The 24,654-nt window shown below is 47.0% G+C and overlaps 1 protein-coding gene across 6 annotated transcripts in view; it reads right to left on the bottom strand.

Moving 5' to 3' along the window:
• Positions 1-24,654, bottom strand: part of SIPA1L2 (signal induced proliferation associated 1 like 2) — a 135,418-nt gene that overhangs the window by 28,692 nt on the left and 82,072 nt on the right. For 5 of the 6 annotated variants that reach the window (XR_008199332.1, XM_052639382.1, XM_052639385.1 and 2 more), the window contains exons 10-16: positions 19,999-20,256; positions 17,954-18,037; positions 16,183-16,283; positions 15,727-15,830; positions 13,680-14,065; positions 5,416-5,640; positions 607-760 (exon numbers count right to left, since the gene is read on the bottom strand). Coding sequence is in view for 5 of the 6 variants with exons in the window: in XM_052639382.1 (XP_052495342.1) it covers positions 607-760; positions 5,416-5,640; positions 13,680-14,065; positions 15,727-15,830; positions 16,183-16,283; positions 17,954-18,037; positions 19,999-20,256 (1,312 nt within the window). In the remaining variant the exon portion in view is untranslated. The remainder of the gene's footprint in view (positions 1-606; positions 761-5,415; positions 5,641-13,679; positions 14,066-15,726; positions 15,831-16,182; positions 16,284-17,953; positions 18,038-19,998; positions 20,257-24,654) is intronic. The other variant, XM_052639383.1, reaches the window with a different exon arrangement.

Here is a 24,654-nt window from a genome sequence, read left to right as displayed (position 1 = left end):
ATAAGTACTCTGATGGTAGCAACAGGCAGCAGAGTACCTAACTCCTGCCCATTTGTGGGACAGGATGGCAACACAGCAGGATGGCTTAGAGAACCTACCCGTGGTACAGTTCTGGAGCAAAAAAGTCAGGCGGTGTGAGTTTCAACAGCTCCTGTTTCTGACTACCCGTCACGGATGGGTCCCGTGCGAGGCTGGTTCTTATGTCTGCTATAAGCCTGTAAATTCTGCAGTACACTTATCATTGCTTCCTTTTTGCAGAGGACGACACTCGGCTCAGAAGTTAAGTCACATGTACAAAATCACATGGCTAAAAGGTAAAAAAGCAAATCACAGAGCCGACGTAGAAAATCACATGGTGAAAAGGAAAAACAAAAATGAAAAAAACACGCCACATGGCCGACTGTCCTTGCAGCTAAGAGGTGAGGCCAGGCCTGCCTGCTTGCAGCTCCCTCTATCCATCCAGAAGTCTCCCTTCCTGACCTCTCTCAGCCTTACTCTGCTTCCTGGTGGAATATCAGCGTGAAAACGGCCCTGGGAATCCTGGCGTCTCTTCAGGCGTTTCCTTAGTGTTTCTGGTAACTTCAAAGCTACACAAAAGTCACTGACCTTCCTCCTCCCCTCCTCCACCGAGGGGCTGTCGGGAAGCATCAATTTCAGAAAGTCTTCTTTCGAGAGCACGTGCTGAGTTTCTGAGACAGCATCTCCCACTACTGCTTGCTGCTGAGCTGCCGAGGACAGCAGGTCCATCTCACCATACAGCCTGGGAGGAAATTGAGATAGGTCATCAGCATATGTACAGTGCCTGTACCCTTATGAACTAAAATCCAGTCTCCACCTTTGACCACCACATTCACACACACACACACCCAACTCTTAATTATTGAGCGGGTTCCTTTTAGCCACATCTCCTCCGGATCCCCATGCCATCTCACATGTGTGAAATGAGCTCAACAGCAGAGTTAGGGTCCTGAATAATTCAGAGACAAATCAGATCCCCAAAGCCCTGAATGAGAAAACACAGAGTCAACTTTTCAAACAAGGCTGTGTGTTCCCTTTCCTAATCGGTATCAGAAAACACAGTTTCAATAATTCATCAGAGATTATCCTGTGTTCTTTGAAGAAAGCCTGGTGCTTCTCAGGAAATTCAGAGAGCCTTTCTCTTGTGGCTGGACAACCACACCCCACCGTCCACCCAGCAACACAGCGTGCAGGACCCTGGGGAACTTGACACTGAAGAGTAATCGATCTGGGCACATGCCAAGCATTTTTATTATCAGCAATTTCACAGAGCCGCTTGAATAAGTAAAGAAGCTGCCTCCCTTATCAGTGTACAGAAATGTATTTATGGACAACAAGACTATCTAGCTGAGTTACTGTTTTTGCTCCTCTTCCAGGGAGAAAACTGGGGAGTTATTTTTTGAAAGGTTTGGTCTGGAACATTTCTGAAGACGTGGTGAGTACAGAACCGGGGGCTGGGCTGTCAGCAGAGATGGACAAGCCACGTGACCCAGAAATGCGATGCTGGTCCGGGAGGCAGGCCACAGAGGATGACCTGTGTCACCGTCCTGCGCCACAGAGGATGACCTGTGTCACCGTCCTGCGCCACAGAGGTGACCCCATTTCTAAAGCAAGGCTGTTGCGTCACAGGGGAATGGCTTGCTGAGAAGTTATCAGGATGTGAAACACACAGATATGCTCGACATTAGGAACCATTTATCTGAAGTTGCTACAGCTCTTGCTTTGTTCTCGAGTTGGGTGTGGGGTCCCAAACTTTTTGGCGCTGGAAGCACCAGCAATAGCGACTGGGGCAGAAACTATAAAAATCTCTAAATGTGACTGAAGATCTGGTCGGTTTTGCAGGATGGCAGGGCATGCAGACGGAGCTAAAAAAGAACCCAAGACCCGGGGGGATAGGGGTTCTGCACAAAAGCCATGTGGGAAAACTGACCCTGCAGTTTTTGTGAAGAGGGCTTCAGATGTGCACAGCTGTGGGCCCTGAGATTCGGGGTGGAGGCATGCAAGAGCTCCAGGTCCTATTTACTCCGGGAAAGACATAGGGGAGAAAAACCCAAACCCGGGTCTTACCAATAACTGCTAAATGAAAACGTAATACCTAGAGTTGCTGATAAATGTACTATCCCAGTTTCCCTATGTTTTTGAATAAAATCGCGAGCGTTTTCTGCTAACTTAAGTGACTTTATTAAAATTACCAAATGATATATCAGTAAGTGGGCTTCCCAGGTGGTGCAGTGAAATAATACATCTGTGAACTGCCTATAAAATACTGCAGTTAGTAACTGCTACCCTTTCTCTCCTCCCTGAGATGCGGTAGTCTTGAAAACGGGACGTCAGATATAATTAGCTTTGTATCTCTGATGCCTACTGTAATTCTCCACATGGGTAAACCCAGCATGGTGGTGACCACCACCATGTATCTAGAGTATTCTCGGGACACTGAGGGTCTGCAGATGGTATGAGCTGCACTGTGCTCAAGGCGCACATTCACGGCTGCTTAACAATGAGCCAGTAAGCAGCTCTTGTTTGCTGCACTTTAAAACATAAGATTGTATTATTAACAAAAATAATTAACAAGGGCCTACCTATAATATGACTTTGTTATTTAGCCGCTAAGTCACGTCCAACTCTTTTGTGACGCTATGGACTGTAGCCCGCCAGGCTCCTCTGTCTGTGGGATTCTCCAGGCAAGAATACTGGAGTGGGCTGCTATTTCCTTCTCTAGGAGATCTTGCCAACCCAGGAATTGAACCTGAGTTTCCTGTGTCTCCTGCATTGGCAAGTGTGTTCTTTACCACTGAGCCACCAGGGAAGCCCCAGAATATAACTTTATGGGCAATTTCTGCATCATGAGGAACTTCAGGGGGGCACAACTGGTTTATATTTTGTGTACATTGAGACACAAATATTTGCTAGTTCTCAGTGGGATACACATGATGCTTGGCTAATCTTTTTTAAAGTATATCCTTCAGTGATTTGGTAACACATTATTTTGACAAATCTCAATATAGTTGGCAAGTCCTGGAAGACCACAGTCATGATACATTACCATGTCTGCATTAGATGGACGATACATCTGACAGGATGAGCAGGGCCCATGAGAAGAGCCTGGGGGAGGCCTGGGTTCGAGTTGCAGCACCCAGCTGGTGTGATGAGGGGAAATAACCCCTCTGCTCTCCAGAGACATGAACCCCTTACTCACAATACTCCCCATGCTGGCTCTCTTTTATGAAGTCAGTGCTGCTAAACGAGTGTTACAATGCACCAATGGTGAGGCTCTCTAGGGAGAAATGTCAAAGTGGGTTCCTTCACCCTTTCCTGGCTCTTCAAGGAGACCCTTAGGGAAGATACAGCCTCTCAATGATGTGCAAAGCACTTCTACAAATAACTGGTGGAACATAGGAGCCTCAGAACGGACTCCTGTGAAGCACTGGAAGCCTATCAGACAGAAGTACCAATGTGACCCCAGGAACACGTGTTCGTAACATGTGGTTATTCTTAAAAATTTCTTTCTAAACAACTCCTTTGCAATTACTGGCATGACGGTTTTTTTCTGGGAAAAAAAAAAAAAGAAAAGAATGCATGTCCAATTTTCATTTTATTTAAGTTGCTATTATTGTTTTAAAAAAATGAGTGATCTATGATGATCTTTTATTTATTTATCTATGTTTTGCTGCATGGCATGTGGGATTCTCCAACCAGGGATCAAACCTGTGCCTCTTGCATTGGTAGCATGGAATCTTAACTTCTGGACCACCAGAGAAGTCCTCTATGTTCAAGTTTAGCATTAAAAGTAATTTTAATTTAGAAGGCAATACCATGCTAGACATGTTTAAGAAGTGGGGTCATTTCTTAAGGGAAAAAGTGATCCTAGCTCATGGACTAACCTTAAGGTCTAGAAGAGCTCTCTGAAGACAGCTGTAGCGCTCGTGTACCGTTCACACTGATGACATAAGCAAACACAGCAAAAGACTGATGTCATCATTTAGTGCCTGTGAAGGTTAATTTTTAAGGCTGTCCTTAAAAAATGTGAGCTTCCCTGATGGCTCAGTTGAAAGAATCCACCTGCAATGCAGCAGATCCTGGTTCGATCCTGGGTCGGGAAGATCCGCTGGAGAAGGGATAGCCTACCCACACCAGTGTTCTTGGGCTTCCCTTGTGGCTCAGCTGGTAGAGAGTCTGCCTGCAATGTGGGAGACCTGAGTTCAAAGATCCCCTGGAGAAGGGAAAGGCTACCCAGTCCAGTATTCTGGACTGAAGAATCCCATGGACTGTGTAGTCCATGGGGTCCCAAGGAGTTGGACATGACTGAGCAACTTTCACTTTTTTCACATCAAAGAATAAGCAAATCCCCAGCTACTATAAATGGCCCTGACCAGGCCATTGATTTGCATTCTCAAAATGTGATTGCTTTGTCTCTTCAAAGACATGGCAGTCTTCACACATGTTATGGAACTGGTTATCAGTATTTTTTATCTTTTCTTTTTTCCAATGGATACAAAACATCCCTCCCTACTTGCCCCTACAAATGTGACAACTGAAAGGGAAATCAAAGTCATGCTCAAATTCGGGGGAATAGAGACTTTTCTGGAAGGTCAGTGGTTAAGAATGCACCGTGCAATTCAGGGGACGTGGGTTCTATCCCTGACTGGAAAACTAAGATCCCACATGCCTCAGGGCAACTAAGCCTGAGGGCGGCAAATACTGAGCTTACATGCTGCAACTACAGAGTCCATGTGCCTCAACGCAGATCCCGAGTGCTCAGCTAAGACCTGATGCAGCCAAATCAATCGATTAATTAACTTTTAAAAATTTAGATGGGATTTTTTTCTTTCGTGCTATCACACACACGTTTAGGAAACACACAGGCTTTGTGGGAATTCACATTGTCGTTGACCTTAGTTATTTACAGGACCTATACTCACATCATGGGCCTCTCTGGTGGCTCAGATGGTAAAGAACCTGCCTGCAATGCAGGAGACCTGAGTTCAGTCCCTGGGTTGGGAAGATTCCCTGGAGAAGGGCGTGGGAACCCACTCCAGTATTCCTGCCTGGAGTGGACAGAGTGGCCTGGCAGATTGCAGTCCATGGGGTCACAAAAGAGTCAGACACGACTGAAGCAATTTAGCAAGCATACTCACACCATCACTTAGCACACAACCCTGATTTTTCTATTGCAGGCAGCTTTTTGAATATAAAAACAAGGAACAGAGATCTGTTTTAAAGTTATCATGGAAAGAGAGGACTTTTCAAGGCAAACATCAATGCCAACATTTAAAGAATTTTACAAAGATGTTTCTCAATTATTCTGTTTGAGAAGATTTGTTTCTACTGGGGGAAAAATACATTAGCTTAGTCCATGCCCCAGACACCCAAGGCTGCCACCAGATACCACCTTACCCCTGACACTCAGCCACTTCAGGCTCCTCAGGTGGCGGGCTGTCTTCCGATTTCTTCCAGCCGATGATATATTTGTTCACTGCCCCCTGCCTGTGGTAGGGCTTGGACATGGACCCTGGGGCCTGTTGACCACTGCCCTGAGACACGATGTAGACTTTGGAGGTATCCAGAGACCCGCTACTTTTCGAACAGTGAGCCGAGGGGCTTCCTGAATGGTGTGAGCCGCTGGGGAAACAGACAGACAGAAGCTGTGATATGATCAGATCCCAGCAGTGTGGGCACGTCGCCGACCTTGGGGCCACCATGCCTGACTCCTGTCCTCTGTGAGCAAAACTGGGCTGTCTCTCTGCTGAGTCTTTCTTCCCACAGGCTAAGGATGTTCACGTGCAAAGCTATACGCCTGTGGCCAGCAGGATGTTCAAAGCACAATTAGGAGAAATCTAAGAGAAAAATGGGCACCACACCGATGCCTCCAAAGAAAAGAAACTCAAATGGTAAATAAACATAAGAGAAGGGGCTCAACCCAGGGAAACGCGCGTGCAAACCATAGCAGAGTATCAGGCATGTTCTCCCGATTGGCAAAAACGGGACAGTCTGATGACGAGGGCCCAGTGATCACCAGGATGTGGGGCAGTGACTCCTCCCACTGCTGGTGGGAGTGAGTGTGCAGACAGTGTGGGAAGCAGTCTAGGCATTACCTGTAAAGGTGCGCAGCTGCACAGCCAGCAATTCTACTCCTAAGCGCACACCGAGCCGCGCCTCTGCACGGGTGCAGCTGGAAACAGGCAGCAGAAGTGCTGACAGGAGCATTGATTCAAACAGCTCCCCATGCAGGCATCAGCAGCGAACGGAGGGCCAATGAGCAGACACGGTGAGGAAAGAAAAACTCCGGGAAAACACCAGGAAGGAGTGGGCAGAGGCTGTGCACAATTGGGGTGAACTTCCCCAACAAGGTGGAAAAAGGAGCAGGTCACACAGAAAGCATCAAGCATGGCTCCATTTTTAAAGCGAGTTCACAAACAGGTGAAACTGAAGGATATGTTGTTTGGGAATGTACCAATCCACAGCGAAATGGAGAGAAAGGCGAGGGGGACGGTCATCGCCAAAGCCGGGGCAGAGAAGGGGGAAGAGAAGGGCGTGTGACTCCTGGACAATACTCGGGGATCCTGACACAGTAGAGGTGATTCCTCAGTCCAGTGTGGGTATATGCTGTATCACTGTGTGATATAAAACAATATTCAAAAGGCAAAATCCCTAAAAACAACTTACAGGTCAGCTGAAGCCAGAAGGACTAATGACTCCCACGGGCTATATGACCATGCCTAGAAATGTAAAAACCTCAAGATCTTTTTTTTAAATTCAGGAAAATCAAGATTCTAATGTTTTATGAAAAATAAGTAAGAATAGAGATCAGGAATTATTTTATGAAGTCGTAAATGTTTCAGTTACAGTTCTAACATCAGAGTTTAGGAAGGCAGGTGAGCACTGCTTTCAGAAACCCTGACACACAAGTGTGCCTCAACGGTTCTGGAACCAGACTGCTGTCACTGCTTAGTTCAGAGGAGACCCTGGACACGTTTACTAAGCTCAGCTTTCTGATCTGTAAAACGCATACAAGGGCTGTCCAGTGGTTAAGACTTCACCTTCCAATGCAGGGGGTGTGGGCTGATCCCTGGTTGGGGTGCTATGATCTCACACGTCTTGGGGCCAAGAAAACAAAACATAACATTTGTTACAGTATTCAGTAACAAATTCAGTAAAAAATTTTTAAATGGTCCATATCAAAAAAATGAAAACTTTAAAAGCAAAACAAAACAAACAAAAAACCTGATAAATACTCTCCACCTCAGAGAATTGCTCCGAAGATTTTTCTGAATTAATATTAGCGAAGTAAATGCCATTAATTTGCTTTTTAGAGTGATGCATCAGAGAATTATCCACAAGTTCTTGCCACTGGGAGAATTTACCACAGGGTTCCTCACATGATAAGCCCCTAGATAAAATAAAATCTTATTCTGAAATCAAACCTGTATACAAAGCAAGCATCATTCAATGGCAGAAGCTAAAAAAAAAAGTCTAATATTAAAAAATGATTTTGAAATGGACTTTTTATAAAGGCTCTGAAGGTAAAGCAAAACACAGGTAACCCATCTTTGGGTCTTTGTATGTTGGAAACATGGTGGCATTTGAAAAATTATCACACAAAACAAAATAAAACACAGTATCTATTTGCTCCTCTGAATCACTTGGCTCCTGTGATAAGTCTGGTGTCCCTTAGTAGGATGGTGGTGGCGGTGGAGTCGCTCAGTTGTGTCCAACTCTTTGTGACCCCATGGATTACAGTCTACCAGGCTCCTCTGTCCATGGGATTCTCCAGGCAAGAATACTGGAGTGGGTTGCCATTTCCTCCTCCAGGGGATCTTCCCGACCCAGGAATCGAACCCAGGTCTCCTGCATTGCGGGCCGATTCTTTACCACCTGAGCTACAAGGGAAGCCCCTAGTAGGGTGGAGGCTCCCTCAATTTGGGGTCCAGGTCCGTGCCCTGGGAAAGATGTCGTACTGCTGTCCCCTGACCCAAGGTCCCCTGACCTAAGCAACAGGCAAGGAAATAAATAGGCAGTAAGAGGTGGTGCTATTATAACGAACTCTCTCCACTGCCTGGGTGCACACCAGTTAGTAATCCCCCAACAGGAAAACTCCTTCTGTTGGCAATGGGTTCTGAAGGCCTGTATATCTTTCTCCTCAGCTTCTTATTTTGAAAAACTCCAGATCTACAGAAACGGTATAAAGACAGGAGATATCCCGTTGTCGAGATGTAATAGTTGTTACTCTGGCTACAGCAGCATCGTTTTTCTCTGAACCATCTAGAAGCAGCTGCAAACTTCATGACATCATACTTTATATTTCCATATATATTTCCTAATAATAGAGATACTCTCCCACAGAGGACCAATGTGATAACCACAAGTCAGGCATTAATGCAATATTATTACCTAATACCCACTCTATAGTCTCATTTCTCAGCTGTCCAACAATGCTTATGGCTTCAGTTTCCCCATTCAGAACCCAGGGCAGGACTGTGCATTCCTTTAGCTATCATGCATTTCAAAGCCTTTGATTATCCCTGAGTTATTTTAGAGTTAAAGTCTAGGGTATCCACGCATGCATGCGTGCTAAGTCGCTTCAGTCATCTCCGACTCTTGGTGACCCTATGGACTGCAGCCCTCCAGGCTCCTTTGTCCGTGGGGATCCTCCAGGCAAGAATACGAGAGTGGATTTCCATGCCCTCCTTCAACGGATCTTCCAGACGCAGGGACTGAACCCGTGCCTCCTGTGGCTCCTGCACTGGAAGGTGTGTTCTTTACCACTAGTGCCACCTGGGAAGCCCAGGGCATCCCTAGTCTAATATAACTAATACGATGCATGGAACACTCAAATTTAGCTTCTGAAATCACCAAATGGAACGTTTTTGGAGAATGTGTTGTGAATAACAATAGTATGGTCCAAGCCTGATGGGTTTTTCCATTTGTTTATAAAATAGATTTTCCTCACTTAGGCTTGATTAAAAATGTCTTTTACCCCAATCGTAAAATTTAAAAGTTAAACTCTAAGAACAAATGTATTGAATCCATTTGACAAGCAATATGGCAAAAACCTGTGTTTAGCAGCAGTAGCATTGTTTTTCTTTGAAGCTGGTAAACATCCTAGACTGTTAGCAATAAAATTTTGGGGAATCTTTTCCTTCTAGACTCAAGTTATTATTTTAGAGTTTTATTGCCAACTTCCCATCCTTTGTACTAAGAGTGTGATGACATGAATAAGGGTAAGCAACAGATAATCACATGAGCCATTTACAGAAGAATACAGAACATGGGTTTTTTTGTCGTGTTTTTTTGGCAGTTGATTTATTTCACTTTGCAAAAGCTTGGTTAGGCTCAGATGAATACAGCTTTGTATTCTGAGCTCTTATCTAAGAGCCCTGCCCTTGCAGGAAAAAAAACAAACCAACCCAAATGGGTTTGCTGAATTAGAGGCCTGGAGCAGCAGGAGAGAACAGGCTGGGGATATGCTGGTGCTGGTTAACGGGTGGTGATTTCTGCACATCTACCCCTGCACCCCGTTCCCCCCTCACACCAGTGCGGCTTGTCTTTACGAGTTGTAAATCTCTTTCCTGTTCTCAGTACAATCCCAGAAAAATACCACATACACAACTCACACTTGCTTTATTCCTGGATGGCTGTTGGGAGCATGCGCGTGTGTGGCGGGGCTGGTGGGGATGGTAGTGGTCGTTGGTGACGAAAACCCAGAATCAAAGCGTGAAGGGTGTTTCATATACAGGTCTGGGCTCCGGACACTGGGAACAGTTAACCTCTGCACCTCCGATTTCCCTAGGCTATCCAGGCACTGGTTTACTAACTCAATCAACAAATGCTTATCAACAGTCTTCTTACACTTCCTTCCTGCATTCAACAAACACTGCAACACCTACCATGTTTAAGAGCCTGTGCTAAATGCTGCGGGTACAAGTGAAGGAGACAGGTCCAGGCTTTTCACTGAAGGGATGACTGCAGCCGAGGTGGGGGGCGATGTGGATGGGATAGGATAAGCTGTGAGCACAGACCACCTCACTGTGGAATGAAAAGATCTGCTGCCATGTCGGTGGGCAAGAAACGTCACAGCCATCAGCGGTTTCTGGCCTCCAGAGGTGAACGAGGGCTCCCCGAACAACCAAAGGATTGTCACAAGCTGAAAGTAGAGAGTTCCCTTATTTGGTCGACATCAGCCAGGGCGGGAGTGCTGAGAAGCAGCTGAGACAAGGTGAGATAGTGTGTGCGGGGCGGGGGGCGACTAGCCAGGATGCTCAGTGCCGATGCCAGCCCCTGAGAGCCTCTTCTCCTCTTTCACTCCCTGGACCACTCCTGGTCACAACTGAGACCCTGGGCAGTGGGCCTTAGCTCCGAGCTGACCATACAAGCGCACAGCTGGCGACACTCATCATCACGGAGAACGGGTGCCCCAGGCTGGGCCCCAGCATTTCTGGATCTGCCAAGTCTCAGCACCGCTGAGGTAGCTAGGTCCGTTATGCGCTAATGAGCCAAGTTCCTTTGGCCTCGACACACCAACATTTCAAATCTTACTTTAAATATACAATATTAATATAGATAGTACTTAAAAATACTTAAAAACATTTTAAAATTAAAAATCATTAAAAAAATTTAAAACTAAAAAATTAGAATATTTAAATTATTACTTTCTCTAGCCCTTCTGCAGGGGACAGACAGGAGGAAGAAGTGCTCAAAAGATTTAATTTATTGACAAATTCCACATGAACAAAAGCCTGCAAGTGAAGTTGAAATGTGGCTTTAAAGTCACTGTCCACTAAGAATGGCAAGAAAAAGGCTTCTGGGTGGCAAAGAAGACCCTCCCTCGGCCCATGGCCCTTCTACAACCACCGTGCACATGTTCAGTGTAAAGCAGGGGCGGGGAAGGAGAAACATCAACCAGAAATGCAGTCTAGCACCTCCCAGTTCTTTCTACTCATCTGACCCATCACATTAATGGATGCTTAAGGTACTCCAGAGGAGAAGGCAATGGCAACCCACTCCAGTACTCTTGCCTGGCAAAATCCCATGGACGGAGGAGCCTGGTAGGCTGCGGTCCATGGGGTCGCTAGGAGTCGGACACGACTGAGCGACTTCACTTTCACTTTTCACTTTCATGCATTGGAGAAGGAAATGGCAACCCACTCCAGTGTTCTTGCCTGGAAAATCCCAGGGATGGGGGAGCCTGGTGGGCTGCTGTCTTTGGGGTCGCACAGAGTTGGACACGACTGAAGCGACTTAGCAGCAGCAGCAAGGTACTCCAGAAAACCTACTTCAAATCCCTATTGATATCCCAACTCTACTCATAAATGAAGGTGCTCTGAAAGCAGAAATTTTCCTCAACAGTAATGCAAAATTCTGTTTGTGATGCCATTTACACTTGTCTAGCAAGGTTATCAGAAAACCAGCCGCTTTACAAATCTGCTACACTTTGAACAAACATTAGAAGGTTACAAAATGATCATTTGTGCTACTAAGACACAGATGATGATGTTAGTGACAGGAAAAGAAAAGCAGGAAGGCAGCAGCAAGCATGTGTGTATGTACAGGCATCTTCGTGCTTTCAATTTATGTAAAAAAATTAACTTATGTTAATTTCCAGGACTAAGAAATATCAATAACCTCAGATATGCAGATGACACCACCCTTATGGCAGAAAGTGAACAGCAACTAAAAAGCCTCTTGATCAAAGTGAAAGAGGAGAGTGAAAAAGTTGGCTTAAAGCTCAACATTCAGAAAATGAAGATCATGGCATCCGGTCCCATCACTTCATGGGAAATAGATGGAGAAACAGTGGAAACGGTGTCAGACTTTATTTTTTGGGGCTCCAAAATCACTGCAGATGGTGACTGCAGCCATGAAATTAAAAGACGCTTACTCCTTGGAAGGAAAGTTATGACCAACCTAAATGGCATATTCAAAAGAAGAGACATTACTTTGCCAACAAAGGTCCATCTAGTCAAGGCTATGGTTTTTCCAGCAGTCATGTATGGATGTGAGAGTTGGACTGTGAAGAAGGCTGAGTGCCGAAGAATTGATGCTTTTGAACTGTGGTGTTGGAGAAGACTCTTGAGTGTCCCTTGGACTGCAAGGAGTTCCAGCTAGTCCATTCTAAAGGAGATCAGTCCTGGGTGTTCTTTGGAAGGACTGATGCTGAAGCTGAAACTCCACTACTTTGGCCACCTCATTAAAAGAGTTGACTCATTGGAAAAGACTCTGATGCTGGGAGGGATTGGGGGCAGGAGGAGAAGGGGATGACAAAGGATGAGATGGCTGGATGGCATCACAGACTCGATGAACGTGAGTCTGAGTGAACTCTGGGAGTTGGTGATGGACAGGGAGGCCTGGCGTGCTGCGCTTCATGGGGTCACAAAGAGTTGGACACGACTGAGCGACTGAACTGAACTGAACTGAACTAAGAAGTCTAAAACTTTTTTCAACAAGATGAGACATATCCCATGGTATCAGTCATGAAAATCAAGGCACCGCTGATGAGGTCTATGCCTTAACTGAGAGGACGGCCGATGCAATTCACGTGTCCGTGTGAGGTCACAGCGAGCCTTGCTATGGTCCATTGGTTCATCCCTCCAGGCTCAGCAGAGACCACGTGAGGATGAGGAGCAGGTGGAGTGAAGGGCAGGGCCAAGGAGCACGAGGCCTGTGTGTTGAACCCAGTGCTGGCCTCGAGCATCGTCACTGGCCATTGCCCTGGATGCCTGGAGGGACAGCCCTATCACCGTTCATCTGGCTACAGTCCAGCAGCTGGAAGAGTTCTGGGGGAAAGTTAGACGATGACTCAGAGCTGAAGGAGGGAAGGCTTTGCAGACAAGAAGGAAAATGACAGGGGTCGTTGGTGTGCAGGAAATTCTAGCCACGGCCAAACCTGTATCAATGCAGCTCTTTGCTTAGTCTTTGAGGGGAGGAATCACCAGTGATGCATTTTAAAGTCACTGTACACTTTTGTCATATGGGAATTGAAAACTACTCATAAAAATATATTAAACATCTATAGTTAGAACGTAATTCCTTTAAATGTAACTAGGCATTATATTGAAAAAGAAAGTGGATCATCAATCTGAACACATTTCTAGCACACAGCTGTGTAAGGGGGCCCGTGGAACAGGAGAATGGGGCACAGGCTTTCAGGCGGCAACACAGAGACCACCCCTCCTTACTGTCCGTCATCATCTGAGTACTGTCCAGCTGGTACCACACCTCCTGAAAATCTGGGACAACAAACTGAACCTTTCACTTTTTGGGAGGCGCATGAGACCTTAGTTTTCCAACCAGGGGTCGAACCCACGCCTGCTGCAGTGAGAGCATGGAGTGCTAACCACTGGGCCACCAGGGAAGTCCCAGGGACAACACATTGAACTGCAGAGAAACACGAGTGGCCTGATGACTGCCGTGAGCATCTGTTTCATTTTCTCTCCAATTTAAAGAGAAAGGAAGATGTAATCACAAACTTGTTCACATGCACATTTCAAATGAGACTCTGGACATAAGCCCTCCATCTGAAGCCAGGCAGTTTGGCCCACAGGTGACAATGATCTCAGGCACCTTCTGGTCCTATTTCAGGCCCCTGCCCCCACCCCAGCAGCAGATGACAGCGCCCAGGGTGCCCCGAGTAGCTGCCAGTCACAGCGTGGGGAGGTCCTTACCTGGAGTGGGACGAAATCTCGCTGAGGTCGCCCAGGCTGCCGTCGGCAGCCCCACTGGTGGAGATGCCAGGCGCATAGCCATGGGCCGCGTACATCCTGGCCTGCTCGTCGTCGGGCCCCGGGATGTCGGAGTCGGCCCAGTGCTCTGCCCGCCCGTGGATCAGGGACCGGCTGCCTGCCAGGTGCACAGGGCCCAGGACTGCAGCGGGCATGCACGGGGCCGTGTCAATGCCACTGTCCGTGGAGGCCCCCTTGATGTACGTCAGCCCCAGCAACTCGGGATCCATGAGGTCCCCAGACCCAAAGTGCTTGTCGTCGCTGTTGCTGGAGGTGTTGCTGGAGAGCGTGTTGCTGCTGGAGTGGCTGGAGCAGCTTTTATCTCCGATCTTGAGGAGAGAAACGGGGAGGCTTCAGACAAACCCTACACTTTGCTTCTACACGAAGGCGATTATTCTCCCCAGACTCACGAAGCTACAGACCTGATGATTTCACCCGAACCCTTTCTACTCGCTTGTCAGCAGGAAGCAAGGCAAGAATTTACTTTTCAAAAACATCCTGGTTTCAGGCAAAAGTCCCTGAGTCATAATTCCTCCCATCATTCATCTTAAGTTAAATGGGTATCTTTTCAAGTCTTTGTTCAATTATCTGTACATCAACACAAAAGTATTGCCACACTGTCACTAATCGGAAAGCAGTTAACGAAGGTTCTAGAAGCTGGGGAAGTACATGGGGAATTAAGAGGAGGAAAACAGCCTTTCTTCAGAGAATGCTCCTGTGACAAGGGACAGGGCCAGTCCTGGGTGTGGGGTAGAAGACCCAGGTCTGAATCACAGTAGGGGGGATCTTGGCCAGTCACTCAGCTCCTCTCTGAGCTTACTATACTGAGCACAGGGATTACTGTGCAGACCCAACCAGCTCACGTGTGCAGAAGCACTGTTTAAGCATGAGCCACACCCACCCCCAGAGCCCCAGTCAGGGGAGACCCGGGGTTGATGAGATGGGGTGCTCTTGGGGGTTCACGGAGGTCCCTGGAAGATGAAACCAAGAGAGCAGACTAAACGTCCCATCTGATGATGTTCTGGTACAGACACGACCCCTCCTCTCAGCCTGGATGATCAGCCAAGGGCTGTGGAGTCATGAGACCCAGCCACCTGTGATTTTCAAGTGGTCTGGCCCTTTCTTCTTTCCGTCTTCCCTTTCTTCCTTCCATCCCTCTCTTCTTCCTTCTTTCCCTCCACCCTATCAGATCCTTAAGCAAATCCCGATGCCCTTTGTTATCACAAGTGGATCTTCTCAAGTTCACCCTTCCCCTCCCCCACTGCCCGTGTGCTGGCGCCATCAGTTGGCTCCGCAAGGCCGGCTCAAGACAAGCTGAGAGACGGAGGCCACATGTTTGCAGGTAACAGCTCTGAGGCTGGCCAATGACACGTGGAGGAGGAGAAGAAAAGGAACAACTTGGGTCAGGACCTGATAAGACGTCTGCAAATTTTGAAAAATGAGCTACTTTGTAAGGTTGGCTTCATCTGGCAACAACTAAAATTCCTGTTTGCACATTTAACTGGTAGTTTCATTTCACTGAGCTACAGTCACCTACATGGCTCCTTTTCATTTCTGCAAAGAGTAAACAGAACCACACAGGCGCTGTGGGACCCCGGGAAGCCTGGCAGTTGGCTGCTGCCGGTGTCCCTGCATGCCGTCTGCAGCTGCTCCCTGAGCGGCCAGCACCAGGCTCAGCATCACCCACCGCACAGGTTCTGCTTCTGTATTTTGTCCACATGCGGATAATAGTCAACAGATTAAAACTACCAAGGATCAAAGGCTGAGGTTACAATCCTGGCTTTGCCAATAGTTTACTGGATGACTTTTCTCTGTATTTCTTTATAAAAGGAGAGAGAGAAAAAGAACCCCCCCCCACTTTTTTTTTTTCTTTTTAACTTCACCCAAGACCCTTATGAGATAAGTGATGCCACTGAGAATCCCTGGCAACAATGCTAATAAATTACAAGTGCTGAGATGAACAGAAGCATTAGTTCATGACAAGACTCACGTGAGAAAGCTTATTGGGAGAATCCTTGCAACCTCCATCCTTCTGCAGGCCTCTTTCCTTATAGGAGCTCAGGACTTTGGAAGGCGGGCCATGCCATTTGGTTTCTGTCACACACAGAGAGAGAAGCCTTAAAGATCTAATTTCTAGCATTAACAAAGGAGCAGAGAAACTCAGGAGCCAAACACATGGTTCAGTGACCACAATCAGGACTGGTTGTAGGACCTTCTGGTCCTACCCACAGAGAGGCCCTCAGAGCAGACAGAACCACCCCACGATGCTCACGGTCAGTTTCCTAGGCACCACCAGCTATGAGCACATTCCGGATGACCTTGGGGGCCCAGCAGCTACCCTGCACAGGGCAGGATGGTGCTGGCCAGACGGGAATGGATGAGTGAACCAGTGAAGGGGGAGGAAGGGGCAGGAGAGAGGCATGCGAGGGGCGGGGGTCCAGGTTACCGGCGTGTCTGCTCCCTTCCGTGGTGTCCTCCCGCTCCCTGGCCCCGTCACATTCCAAGGGGCCGGAGCCCTGGTGCTCCAGCAGCAGGGGAGACTGGCACCTGGAGAGAACACAGAGCTGAGGCGCGCCCGCACGCAGTCTCGCCAGTGTCCCCGTCGGTGCTGGTTCCGAGGGGCAACCCCAGGGATCCCTCGTCAGAGGCTCTCTGCTGCCGCAGCCCTGCCTGACAGAGCAGCTTAGAGCATCTGGACCTGGGGGCTCCTCTGTCACCCCTGGGTCCAAAGAGGCACCCGGATGACACCATTTACAGATAGAGGCGGCGGCCAGCACCAGGGGCTGAAAGGACTGTTCGGGTCCCTGTAGACTGAACACGAGCTCGCTGCTTTTGCTGCCACTGTTTCTCCTGAATACATGTACTGATGCTTCTTCATATCAAATTTTTTAAGGAAAAAGAAAATCAGATCCATTTGCTGCTAGACTACATCTGGCCGGACTTTTGTTTTATGAAAATCCCCAAATAGGACAATTTACTCTTCCAAAGGAAACTGCAGAAAACTTATTCATGTTATAAAGGGACCCTTTCTTCCAGAATCCCAGTTCTAAATCCTGATCTGCAGAAAAAGCCAAGACGTGGTTTTTCCACTGACATAAAGCCTCCCCCACCTACTTTAAAAATGCAACTCAAACAAGAAAGATTTCTGTAGGTACAACATTTTTGTTATTGTTTTTCAGTCTCTAAGTTATATTCAATTCTTTGTGACCCCATAGACTGTCGCACACCAGGCTCCCCTGTCCTTCACTATCTCCCAGAGTTTGCTCAAATTCACGTCCATTGAATCTGTGAGGCTATCTAACCATCTCAAAAATTTAAAAAAAAAAAAAAAAGTACAACTTTTAAGAACCCCATCCAGCATCTAAAGCGGGGAATGCGTATAACTCAGACTATAAATCTCTACTTCTCAGCCCAAACCAGAAGGAGAGAGGGTCCCAGGAGAGGGTTTCCCTGGGCACATGTGAGAGGAGGAACAGAAGCGTCTCTTATCTGGTGCAAGGCCCCCCAGCTGTCTGGACAGTCCATCCTCTCAGCAGTGCACCCAGCTCCTTCAAGCGGCAGAGGCAACACTGGCTTGCAACAATGCACAGAAACACTGCTGCTGGGGGCAACGCCTGCATTTCCTTATAAAAATACAGCCACATTCCTGGGGCGGCCCTCCTCTTCCCAAGAGTGTGCAGCTATTTCCTTGAGTTACTGCGTCCGTCCATCCTGGGTCCTGTCCATAGGTGCCCTCAGGCCCCTGGGTGCTGTGTGCACACAACAAGGGACAGCCCTGCCCCCAGCTTCCACTTGCTCTCAAGGAGGCAGAGGAAATGTGTCACATGTTAAATCTGCCTCCTCAGACTCTGGGCTGTGTTTTGGAGAGAAAAACACTTTCAAGAAAGACTGTGAATTTATTCCTCGTCAGCAATGTAAGTGAAGGGAAACTCCCAAGGGCCATCACCCACAGAGTCTCCAAATTCTTAATTTTCATGTGTTCAAAAAGACTCTCCCTTATTAAGAAGAAAAGAAAAGAAAACAGACAACTTCAGAATATAGACAAATGAGTCCACTTTCACAGAAACGATGAGCTACCCAGTCTGGAAGCACTGGCCCTAACAAAGTGCTATCTGAGTCTCTCTGTCCCCAGTGGCCTTGTGCACAGTAAGCGCTTCTGAATGTGCCCTGAAGACATGTCCCCCCAGGAGCCCACAAAAGGGGAAAAGGAGTGGTACCCGTCGTATCCAACTTGTGGTCTCCAGGGTCCGCTGCTGCCTGGTCCGGGGTCGCTGGACGATGACTGATTGCTGGGCGAACTTCTGAAAGGTTGACTACAATCAGTAACAGGCACGGAGGTGGGCTGCCAACATCTGGACCTGGCTTGTTTTGACTTACAAATGAATTCATTTTTCAATGACGAAGAAAAGGGGAAACACACATTGCGGTCATGGACAAATAAACTGAGAATTGGTGATGCCATGAGATTTCAGAGGTATTATGGTTGCTAATTTATTATAGGAAGGGGATGTGGCAGGAACAAGGCTTTACCATCTAAAGATTGAAAGCACAGCTAATGATATCAGTTAAACATGGGGGACAGCAATAGGATACACAGAATTATGAAAACATCACTACGACTTGGTCTATGAGACATTGCAAGGGACGCTGTGGTTCTATATTTAAAACTGAGGCAGAGAGAAAACTCTAAATTTGGTGAAACCATTTATTTCTGCACATGTATTGAATGTAATCCTATTTATTTCAGACACACAAAAATGAGTGACACTTGTGAGAACTCATTTGAGGAAGACGTGCTTGCCAACTTTTCATTTTGCTATTAGAAGCCTTCCTTGTGTGTGCGTGTGCATGCTAAGCGGCTTCAGTCCTGTCCAACTCTTGCCAACCCTATAGACTGGTTCCTCTGTCCAAGGGATTCTCGAGGCAAGAATACTGAAGTGGGTTGCCATGCCCTCCTCCAGGGGATCTTCCCAATCCAGGGACTGAGCCCAAGTCTCTTTATGTCTCCTGTGCTGGCAGGTGGGCTCTTTAACACTAGCGCCATCTGGGAAGCCCCAAATAATTCCTTATAAGTTAGTAAATTATATGTTAATAAGGGAGGTTCTATAGACCCTTTGCCTTCCAGATAAAACCCCTTTACACCCAGGCTACCTACTGTATGCATTTCTCTGAATACAAACTCAGCAGACCTTTGAGAAGGGAGATCCAGAGCCCAGATGATTGACTGTCAAGTTAGTTACACCATTCTTGCACTCATTTGAGGAAAAACAGACTGGAGAAGTCAGAGCAAGACCACATGTTTTAATCCTGGTAATTATTATTAACACCTATAGAGACTTATACCTATGGGCCAGGGGTGTCCTAAGCAGTTAACCTCTGCAGATTGATTCAGCCATCATAATGCCCTGTGGAGGTCTCTATGATAGCCAAGTTTACTTTTCATAGGAGGAAACGAGAATGGGAGAGGCCAGGTAACAGGCCAAGGTGATGACACGTTCAGCGGGCAGCCCGGCTCAGTGTCTGCTTACAACATATGCTCTATTAGATGAAAGCCTAACAAGGAATTGTGAGGAAACTCTTGGCGTCTCCACAGCCCATAAGTTATGTGAAAGTTAAAACAAAGGGCGTAAAAGTCAATAGCAACAACAAATCCACTATGCTGTTCACTTTAAACTACCTCTCTGTGCCACGTCTCTAAATTCTCAGCAGCTTCTAACACTACTGAATTTCACTCTTAAACAGGTGCTCCCTCTCAGGGAAAAACTTAATTTTAAACTCAACTCCCTCCGCTTAAAATGAGAGAGAAAAGCAGAGATGCCAGTGATCTTAGGACCTCTGAAAATACTGTGACCGTGAGGATGATGGGATTTCATCAGTGATTTTTGTGGCTTTGTTTTCTTTATACTCAAAACTGTTCACGCTTATCTAGAGGCTCCTGCAGAATGGTTTCCCAATGTGGTTTGGAGAGCGAGTTGACAGGAGGATTACCGCAGAGAGGTACAATGGTGGCCCTGGGGGGTGGTGTCCACGGCACCACCGCTGGCTGGGACCACAAGTGCCCCAGCGTTCGGGGCCTGCCCAGAGGCCCTGCCATCAGCACCACCGCTGGCTGGGACCACAAGTGCCCCAGCGTTCGGGGCCTGCCCAGCGGCCCTGCTGCCCACTTGGTCAGAACAAGCTAATTCAGAAGTGACTAAGCCACACACAAGTCCCCCACCATGTGAAGTTCCAAGCCAGTGCTTCACCAGGGCCACCAGCTTACCTGGTACCATCGGGCAGCTTTCGGTCAAAGGAGGTGCTGCGGGGGATGGCGGCCTGGCTCTGCGGGAGCAGGGGCTGGCACTGCAGCCGGTCGGGTGTGCTGGGCACCGGGGAGACCCTGGGCAGGGGCTGCAGGGCGGGCGTGGGCACGCGGTGCCATGTGGTGTTCCTCCGGAAAGGGGTCTTGTATTCACAGGGGGCTCCCTCGCTGTCGAGCTTGTACTCCACCATGGGGATCCGGCAGAGCTCCGAACACCCTCTGTGAGCCGAGAAGAGACAGTCAGGGGGTGCTCAGCACTGAGCAGCCAGCCCGACTCACTGACGGCCTCGCATGTGCTTCTCGGGGCTCATGGACGATGGTACAAGGCCATCCACCCTCAGCAGTAGACCTGGCTGACCGTACTTTGTCTGCGTGTCACCCAGCACAGACCAGGAGGATCTGGTCTCAAGCCTGTGGCTCTGGTTAACCCTGGCTGTCAGGGGTTTCGTGCACAGGCTCTGTCTCTCCAAGTAGTTTGCAAACTCCCTGGGCAGATTGGGGTTGATCTTTAACCAATCTGCATACGTGGAATTATTTGCATTGAAACTGGGTGATAAATAAACATTAACAGATTAAAAACACCTCATATATAATCTGAACAGATACATGAAAGTACAGTCATATAATCAGGAATTTGAGTCACATGTCACCTGTTTCTCCTGAATCTGAGAAAAGTGAAAACAAATTAGACAAAAGCTGCCACAAGTCAAGGAAAAGCCTGAATGCCCATCCTGCTGGAGGCACATTAGTCAGTCACTTAGTTATCACTTCGTCAGTCGCTGCTTGTCAGTCACTTAGTTGCCATGGTCACTTCCTTGAGCTACTGTCGCGGCTCCCCACAAACTATCCCCCACGGGCTCAACTGACCAGTCAGGGATGTAAGACCCTTTAGCCTGAAAAATGTGATCTAAGGCAGAGACCCCTCAAGTTACACTGTGTCCACATGACTGATACTGCTGACTTAACTAAAGTGACCTGCAAAGCCAACTGGTGTTTGGCCAGGGCACAGGAAGACTGGGCGAGTCTCGACTTTGAGTGGCGGGGTAACTTGTCCCTTTTTAGCATGCGGATGAAGCCTTGCCCCTCCCTAGACATTCTGAAGTCAACAGAAAAACTCTCACATTCACCCTCTAAGAAATATGGGGAGGGAGGAGGGCGGGGGGTTCAGGTTGGGGAACACGTATCTACCTGTGGCGGATTCATGTTGATGTATGGCAAAACCAATACAATATTGTAAAGTAATTAACCTCCAATTAAAATAAATAAAGTTATATATTTTTTTAAAAAAGAAATCTATCAGGGCAATAAGGTGTCACTCTTTAAAAAGGAGAATTGCATCCTCAAGACAGTGGAGTACAACTTTCCAGAATCATTACAAAGGAACAAAGGGAACAAAAACCAAAACAAACTTGATCATCAACAAAGCTTGGAGACACCGAAACACAGTACATAAGGATAGAAGGCAAATGGTGGAACACCAACAGTGGAGCAGAGAAAGGCCAACCCAGGGATGTGCAAAGAGAAAGACAGGGAGAAGCATGCCGATCCCCTTTCACACCTGAGCAGGTGCAGGAACAGGAAGCATCAGGCACCACAGAGGGTGGAAGAGAAAGGGAAGGAGTGAACAGTGAGCCCCCAGCCAGCACTGGGCCCCTCAGGCAACGTCCACCCCCACCTCTCAGGGGCAGCAGCAATGGTCAAGGGAACATGACCTGAAAGAAGGTACTCAATGCCAGGAGGTACCCAGGAAAGCAGAGATGAAAGCAAAAGGTGAAGTAAAAGCCTTGCTGGAAACAAGATCCCCGAGTGTGTCCTCGTTCCTGCAAACCCAGCTTCAGGATCATCCTGCAAAGGACAGGGGTCTTTCTCCACAATAAAGACAAGCAGGTGCGAGCCACCCAATCACCCTGCCACGAGGCTCACCACCCTCAGGGAAAGAGAAGGAACCGGTGAAAGTGTTAGTCACTCAGTCGTGTCCCATCTTCGCAACCCCCTGGACAGCAGCCCACCAGGCTCCTCTGTCCATGGAATTCTCCAGGCAAGAATAGTAGAGTGGGTTGCCATTCCCTTCTCCAGGGGATCTTCTCAATCCAGGGATCAAACCCAGGTCTCCTGAATTGCAGGCAGATTCTTTATCACTGACCCACCAAGGAAGCCCGAAATTTAAAAAGAGGATGACTGAAATTCAAAATAAAAAACTCCAGCAGGACAGACGGAAGGTAAACAGAGGAGCTTTGCCTCAAAACCCAGAAAATCCAAGTTCAATCTACGAAGTCTAAATTCACCTAACAGAGAAAGAGAGGAAAACGTGGGGAGGAAATGATCAACAAATAATGCACAAAAATTTCCAGAACTAAAGGGAATAAAAGGTGTGTCAAGACATATCCTGGTAGATTTCAGACTCCTGGGTTAAAGCAGAGATCCTGAGTGTCTGGAGGGGAGAAGGCAGGGGAGGGCGCAGGCCCTACACAAAGGCAGGACACAGAGAAGTTCATTCTTCCCAACAGCAAAATGGGGTAAAAGTTCTCATCTGTCAAATCAACAGTGCTTGGCGCTTGGGATGGAGAGAGCGAGCGAAATCAAAAACCGTTCTGCTTTTTGGATCTGGAAGCCAAATGAATGGTGATGCTAGCTACCCTTTAATAGAAGGGATGAACCAAAAGAAGCATCATAAAAAGATAAGATGTCTGTTGTAGAGAATGAGTAGGGATTATCTCTTTATCAGTAAACCTGACTTCTTATCTTTTAACTCTTTCCCCCAAAGCAATATTCATCTCTTTTACCCAGGCAAGTTTAAATTACTCTGGATTTAATGAATGTGCTAAATAACTGGAAAAATTTGATAAGCTGAGATTTACACTGGGTTGCATTTTTTAAAATAAAGTGCTAAGATGCTACAATTTTTTGCTCATGGATTTATACTGTTTCCAAGTGTCTTTCTATTTAATTAGACACAACATCCCCAGGGACTTACTGATTCGTGCACATGGCCAATGACCTAATCAGAAATCATAAAGGTGGGATATTAGCATACATGAAAACATCAAGAAAACTGAATCCTATCTTCCACCCTATAACCTATGTTGTAAGCAGATTCACGCTTTGGGGTCTCAAAGCCTAAAGCTGCCTGAATCATCCAAGTCAAGGAATCTCTTAACAGTGAAAAGTCCTGGAATTGTGTTTTGAATGAAACACATGTGAACCTTGAATCTTAGGGAAGAAAGGGCACCCTGCATTTCCAGAGGTTGCTTTGTGTTTCCAGTTTATTGGGTTTGGTTTAAAAAGAAAGAATGAAAAAAGAAAAGACAGACAGCTGGGTACAGCGTCTTTAATTCATGCTCACAGACTACAGTCTTTAGTAAGAGGCTGTAATTTAGCTTCAATCTTGGATAAAAAAATGCTATATAAATGCATAATCATGACTAATATTTGAGAGAGCACTGACAAAAACTTGTGCCACACATTAGGCTGAAGAGAGAATGGGGGTTGGGTATTTCATTTCCATCCTCTCGCACAAGGTCATATGTAAATGATCTTTTAATACTAAACACGGGCATTCTTTTGCCCTCATGAAAATAAGCCTAAAGAATGACTTAATTTTAAAATCAAAATTAATTCTGCTATGACACTTTGATGGTAACTACTCTCACTAACTAGATATTTGCTTTGTTTACTTCTTATGACCAAGACATCAAATAAATATGACTATAACATATCATCAAACGTAGTCAAATTCAGTTCTGTTCCATATGTATGAGGAAATCCTTGAAGGATACATATGGAAATTCAGCCAATTTTTAGGGAAATGGGAAGAGGTGTAAAATAAAATTACAAATGAACCTTCAGAGGTGATCAGGCTGCAGGCGGTGTCAGAAAGTGTACCTGCCCTTGAGCACACTGCTCTGTCCGCCTTGTGTGGTCTGCACACAGGATGCCAAGCAAGAGCCTCACTCATCGGAGCATCCGGCACTGGTGAAGGGCACTTGGCACACATTTCTGGCCAGTGAATAAAGGACAATTCAAACCCAAACTGACCAAATGCAAAAAAGATCCAAGGAGTCATTTCTGAACACAGTCGCACAGTCACGTCTAACTCTTTGTAATCCCATGGACTGCTGCCCGCCAGACTCCTCTGTCCAGGGAATTCTCCAGGCAAGAGTACTGGAGTGAGCTGCCATTTCCTTCTCCAGGGGATATTCCTGACTCAGGGATCGAACCTGGGTCTCCTGCATTGCAGGTAGATTCTTTACCAACTGAGCTACTAGGAAAGCCCATTTCTGAACAAGTGAGCTGCTAATCTTGTGTGCAACTGAGCTGTTGTTGAAGAAAAGACCTCCATCTTTTGCTTTCCTATATTAGTGGAGAAATCACAGACCCCACTGATAAACGTGCTCCATCTCCTTTCAATACTCCAAATTGAGTCAGTGGATTTGAACTGTATTTCTAGTTTCTGGCACCGTTTTCATGGTGTGCCTGCCAAAAGAAGGCACTCGAAGGCATAGATAAGGCTGGGGTATCACTGGCACGTGAGCACTTACACAACTATGTCTTTGCTCCATAACGAACATCATCTACGTGTGCTTCTAATTACCACGCTAGGTAGGGATCAAAACAAAC

This window comes from Budorcas taxicolor, chromosome 5 (assembly GCF_023091745.1).
Source record: "Budorcas taxicolor isolate Tak-1 chromosome 5, Takin1.1, whole genome shotgun sequence".
NCBI lineage: Eukaryota > Metazoa > Chordata > Mammalia > Artiodactyla > Bovidae > Budorcas > Budorcas taxicolor.
Note: the sequence above shows the minus strand (reverse complement) of the source record. Positions and strands in the feature narration are given on the sequence as shown.